Source organism: Diachasma alloeum, unplaced genomic scaffold (genome assembly GCF_001412515.2).
Source record: "Diachasma alloeum isolate Michigan unplaced genomic scaffold, Dall2.0 Dall_scaffold_00788, whole genome shotgun sequence".
In the NCBI taxonomy this organism is placed as follows: Eukaryota; Metazoa; Arthropoda; class Insecta; order Hymenoptera; family Braconidae; genus Diachasma; species Diachasma alloeum.
Window position 1 is genome coordinate 75448 of NW_021680918.1, and position 6236 is coordinate 81683.

Below are 6236 nucleotides of genomic sequence, written 5' to 3' on the forward strand. Positions count from 1 at the left end.
ACAATTGTGCCGGAAAATTTTTTTTTTCTGAAATTTCTATTTTTTCGCCTTATAGGGGAGCTGCCTAGTTTTTACCAAGAAATTGATGTTCCAGTCAATACTTTTGGTTAATATATCATAGAAAAGAAATACACTACCATAGAAGAGAGAAACGGTGCGCTGGAGAAAATTTTTTTCTCTGAAATTTGTGCGTTTTTTCAACATTTTTATTAGATTTAACAATAACAATCACTCTAGAATAACTTTTTTCAGTTGTTCGAAGGGTCACGCAATGGGCAATATCAGAAATAATCTTTTCAGCACTATCAAGTAGAAAAAAATTGGAAAAATTGATTGAAAATGACTCTTTCGGCGACAATACACCTATAACATAAGTCCGGAATCCTCAACGTTGTTTCCTCTGAGTTTTCTTCGGGAAAACCTCCTCATTGGCTGAGGCAGAATAGCGTTTTATCACCAATTGATCCCCTAGTCGTGGAATGAAACAATGATTCTTCTGAGTAGTAGGAATTCCTTTAGCTTTATCGAATCTATGTTTCAATTCTGCTTTAATCTTGTCGTGCTCATCTTTGGTGAAGAAAGAAACGTCAATCCTAGTGAAATGATTCTTAGCCCATTGGAACAGAGCATTTGGTGAGAGCATTGGTTCACCATCAACTATTTGCAGGCTTTTGCGTCTAGCTTCTCTTTTCAAAACTGCTCCGACTCCATCGCATGCCCCTTTACCGTGCGCGGTTGCGTGAAAATGAGCCTCTGCGTCGATGCCGAAATCAGCCTTATGATTCAAGAGATTATCCATTTGGTAACGATTTTTGTAATGCTGAGCAGCGCCGTCTGTTACATAAATCATTTTTCGAACATCACAATTTTTCTTTACATGGTTGATCACAATTTTCTTTAAACAGCAGCAGTATCATGGAGTAGACTGTCTGATAAGATAACTAAACTCTGATGTTGGATATCATCATCTTCACAGTAGTAATACACCACCGGGTGGGCTGTATATTGATCATTATGGTAATGAAAAGAGTGAGTAGCATCTTGAGCAACAAAACAATAATTCTCAATAAAATCACAGTGGACAAGCATTTCTCCTTTATCAAAATTTTCTCTTCGTTGCTTCACAAAAATTCGTTGCTCTAGAGCGATGAAGTGGTGGGGCTTTAGTACTTTCAATCGTTCAGCAAGTACATCAACCAATTCGTTCACCGAAATTATCTGTGTTTGCAAAGTGCACCTGTCAGTACTTTGCCCCACTCGGAACTCGATATTTTCAATCACAGCTTTAGAGAGAAGTCGTTTTAGCTCACATGACAATTGGTCAAGTCCAGGGCAATTTTTACATTCATCCAAATGACAGGCCGGGTCGGATTCTGCTGAGACAATCTTTGTAATCTGTCATTGGGCATGGTGAATCCTTCGTTAGAAGCCGGAGATTGATAGCATCTAACATCAGTTTTGTTAATTGATGTTCTCGTCCACGAATCCACCCCTTTCTCCACGACCCACACACTGAGCAGCCGAGTAAATCTCGTACCCTCGTAATCCACATTTCTGCGTATGGTTTGTGGTATGCTTCTTGTAGTTATTGGATTTTTGAGGACAATCAGTATTTAGTTTTAAGAAAATACGGTTCCGTTTGCAGTTTGTCGATTCCGCGTTGCTAAAAATCGGATGGCGCCCTAAATACACGAAGTAAGGATTGAATGAGCTGCTGATTGTTCCCGGAGTCCAGTTTTAGCATTATGATTTTGGGCGTTTCAGACTTGTCGGATTACGAGAACGAAGGTAATGAGTTGGCCGTGTTTGGATAATCGAGAATTTTGGGTTAGGGTTAATTGCGTATTTGTTGAGGCCAAAGAAACATCGTTACAAATTCTCTCAACTTTTTTACTTTCTCCGCCATGTATCTCGAAACACCAAATTCGAGCGCTATTTTTCGGGTACTCCATGATCGAGGAAGAATGGTTAGAATTTGCAGGCGCGCACCGTACGAGTCCAAATCGTTAAAATTTTCCTTCAAATCATTCAACATTTCCTCTAATTTCAGTTCTCTCGGAGAACGGTACCGTTTCGTTGGTGGTGGATCATCGTCACTGTGGTCACTATTTGAATCCTCATCCATACTTAAATCGAGAAATCCACGTGAATCATGTGATCTATCGTGACTTGAAACGCTTGTATCATCAAGATGAGAAGATCGGTCTGATCTCAATGAACAGTCAATGATATGCGAGGTGGAATCATCAAATTCTGCTTCAGTCTTTGATACCTCTGCGGAAGAGATATCTTCTTGAAGATTTTGATTCTTCAGAATGCAAGTGGGAGAAAACGATGGTACGACATACGTTGACACTTTTATTCGGCATTTGCAGCAAATTTTTGCAATCGATGGTAGGAAGGGGAACTTCAAGTGTATTTCCCGTGAAATCGGACGTAAATTGGTTCCATAGTGGCCTTTTTCACCTGGACCTTGCATCAGATTTGCACATCTATCATTACGGGGCATGCTAATGAATACAAACAAATTGATTCCACAAATCGCCTGAAAATATCTGTATCATGAATGTCAGAAATTTCTCACTTCAATTCAGAAATGAAGATGAGACAATGGGGATGAGTATACACAATGATGGCTTATCAATTTAGCTTAATGATCAAATTTTACTGATAAATGTTGCATTTAATTAACACAGTCAACAATAAGCACGGTAATGAAACGTTGATGAAGCATTTGAGACATCTCTCACATCTAATAGCTTACAGTCTGATAATGTTAAATCGATCAATAGATTCATTTTTTCATCCTTCTTTTGTTTCAAGTCTGAGTGATACAATCTTCTCATGCCACTGGCTGGAATTTGAGCTTAATTTCTCTAACACGTGAATTCATTGCCTGATCTACTGTTGACTACATTATGATTAGAATTAGAATTAGATTTCCTCACTCTGATGTTACTTTATTTTTATTTTGTATCTATTGTTTCGTGTGGTAGATATATTGCCATTGGAAGAATCATTTTCAATCAATTTTTCCAATTTTTTTCTACTTGATAGTGCCGAAAAGACCATTTCTGATATTTCCCATTGCGTGACCCTTCGAACAATTGAAAAAAGTTATTCCGGAGTGATTGTTATTGTTGAATATTATAAAACTGTTGAAAAAACGCAAAAATTTCAGTAAAAAAAATTTTCTTCGGAGCACCGTTTCTCTCTTCTACGGTAGTGTATTTCTTTTCTATGATATATTAATCAAAAGTATTGATTGGAACATCTATTTCTTGGTAAAAACAAAGCAGCTCCTCTATAAGGCGAAAAACCACGAAAATGAAAAGAAAAAAATTTCGACACAATTGTCGTTTTTTCCATGATGGCGCATTTTTTTTTACATCATATGTGGACGTCTTTTGTCAGAAAAGAATTATTCCGATCGAATATCCGAAGGCCATAGAAACAAAAAAAAATAAAAAAGTACAAATTCCTTTAAAAATCAGCGTAGAAGCGTAGAGATTCCTTGAATCAGCGTAGAGGCTAATTCAAAGCGTGTCTCGAGGGCTGAGGACGTTGGCTCCTGGACGTCATTGATGTGGGCTACCGGCAATGCGATCTCGTGCAGTTTGTCGGTGAGTGTTGCAAGCCTGTCGAGAGCCATGTCCGCTTGTGAAGCCAGGACGGACTGCGTCGTCATCGGCAGTCGGCTGAGCCACTTGGTGCGTAAAATGTTGTCAGGAACCGTGTCGTCGCGACTCCTGAGATGACGCAGGAATTGCGAGGGCTTCCTGTCACCCAATACCTCTCGGTCGAGCAGCTGCTGGAGTCGTACGTCCCGGGAGAGCGTGAGGCGTTCGACGAGCATCTCCTTGAGACGTGTGTACGATGTCTCGACAGGCACATTTAGGAGGATATCCTGCACCTCAGCAGCGGCCTTGGGATCGAGATGAGACGAGGCATAGTAATACCTCGTTACTTCATCGTTAATCACAGATAGATGAAACTGTCCCTCGAGCTGGGCGAACCATAACGCTCGACGTTCGGCATTGAAGGCGGGACATCGTATTGAAACGCGTTGGAGCGGGGCTCCATTGTCAGCTTCGCGCACCTCGACAGTATCTGGCATTTTGTTTCGCGAAAAACAACACTAGAGAAAGTCTGAAAGAATATTCAGTGCAGCACAGCGTCCTTGGGTGCTCAGCAATGCACCGAAATTCACGAAAAGAACTCGAATGGAGCGCGTGAACGATACAACACACGAACGTACGCAGCACACAAACCAATCACAAAGTGCACGATCGAAATGCACTCGCATTTCACGAAACAGTCGCGGCGTTGACGTGATATAATTAATAATCAAAGAAAACGCGAGAAAACTATTCACTTCAATCACGTCGGGGTCACCAGTTGTGGCAGTTTGGTGCAGATATCAAAATAATAACTCGGTGTTGACAAGAACTGTATATTTAAAGGCAAGTGTTTACATGCGTACTCAAAAGTAGACTGAGTTCGTCCGCCGGGGAGCGTACGAGTTTATATACCTTCGTTGCTCGAAGGTTCGAGAATTGTCCTGAAATTTCGTGAGGGACAAGGACAGAATGATGTTTGAAATAAATTCGAGAAATTAATCTATTGTGGCTCGCGCCATATTTTTTGTCTTTGGTTTTTTTTTGTCTTTCGTAATTTCAAATAGTTTATTAATGTTATAAAAAAAATGAAAGTACTAGCGGCTGTTTTTATTACTGATCGATAGCTTTCATTATTTAAATGAAATGGTGTAAATAGAGTAACCAACGAAAAGTCGTTATTAAAATGTACAAACCTTGATAAATAAAATAACAAAGAACAACTTCTCTGAACCAATGAAGTGAATCCCCTCTTCCACCCCTCTCATTAACATTAACGTAGGTTTACCGTATCTCCACTCTGCGACCTGAAGCGCTACTGACGCGCCACAGGTATTACAGAAGGATTTCCCACTATATTATTATTTTTTTATGAATACGTCATCCAAAAACATGAAAACTATTTACACAATTTTATTTAAATAATGAAAGCTATCGATCAGTAAGAAAAATAGTCACTAGTACTTTCATTTTTTTATAACGTCAATAAACTAATTGAAATTACGAGCTCCGCATGTGATTAATCGAAAAAACGCAAAAAACAAAAAATGTAAAACTCATTGAGATTTTTAAAAAAGAATTTTATGAAAAATTGAAAAAAGTAGACCATTTCATCACAAATCGGGAAAAAGGCGTTTTCAAAGGCTTTTTTAATGTTTTTCTTATATGCGCCCCAATCGAAATGCAAAAAACCATCAGAAAAATTTGACCTACGTCTCAATATCTATCGAAAAAAAAAATTAGCCACTAGTACGTTAACAATGGGTTTCTCCTTTTCTAAAGCGTTTTTCGAGGGCTGTTTGCAGCTCAATTTCGCCTCTTAGGATTGTCGTAAAATATCCATTTTTCATCCCCAGTAACAATTTTATGTAAAAAGTCTTTTTGTTTTAATTTGGTCAGTAGGGACATTACAATTTCACAGCGTCAACTTTTGTTTTCTGAGGTGTTATGTCCGAAGGATTTTCAGGCGGGAAATCCTGAGTTAGGAAAATTAAGCTATTGTGCCATCATTTCTCTTAGATAGTATAAGTTCCTTGGTAAACACTAAAAAAAAAGCGGTTTCCCGGATGAGCAATTTTTTTTGTTCGCACTCTTACCTTACTTTCTTCTTCGAATATATGGCCTCAAATTTCGTTATAAATTTCTCTCTCTTTATATTATTTTATTATATGTTATATCATTGTAGAACGGTTTTTGATTCAGTTGACTGAATGAAGTATTAAGAAGAAATAATTTGATTTATAAAAAACAAGTGCTTTAAAAAGACAATAATAACTGATGAATAAATAATCGAATCCATAAATAAATGTAACAAACAAAACTGTGATAAAAATCTAAATTAAAATATTAATTGTAAAACGGCGGACTATTGTAGAACATAAGTTATCGTATGAAATGTAAACAAATGAAACTCTATTATCAAATTTTTCTGCTGTATTGGAAGTCCGCCTGTTGCGTATATATAAATATTTTGTATACTTTTGAATTGTCCTTAGGGGATTTTTGATCCCAGGACTTAATAAAAAAGCTTTTCTCTCTCTCTCGCTCTCTCTCTCTCTCTCTCTGTCTCTCTCTCTCTCTCTCTCTCTCTCTGTCTCTCTCTCTGTCTCTCTCTCTCTA

The 6236-nt window shown here is 38.1% G+C and overlaps 1 protein-coding gene across 1 annotated transcript; it reads right to left on the minus strand.

Annotated features, from left to right (window-relative positions):
* Window positions 1-3490: 3490 nt before the first annotated feature.
* Window positions 3491-4117, minus strand: LOC107044743. Its single transcript, XM_015266761.1, has one exon. The coding sequence runs from the start codon at window positions 4115-4117 to the stop codon at window positions 3491-3493; it is 627 nt and encodes a 208-aa protein (XP_015122247.1).
* Between the last annotated feature and the right edge of the window lie 2119 nt (window positions 4118-6236).

Excerpts from the sequence above, each read along its gene's own strand:
- LOC107044743 (XM_015266761.1), bottom strand. The coding sequence starts at position 4,117 with ATGCCAGATACTGTCGAGGTGCGCGAAGCTGACAATGGAGCCCCGCTC.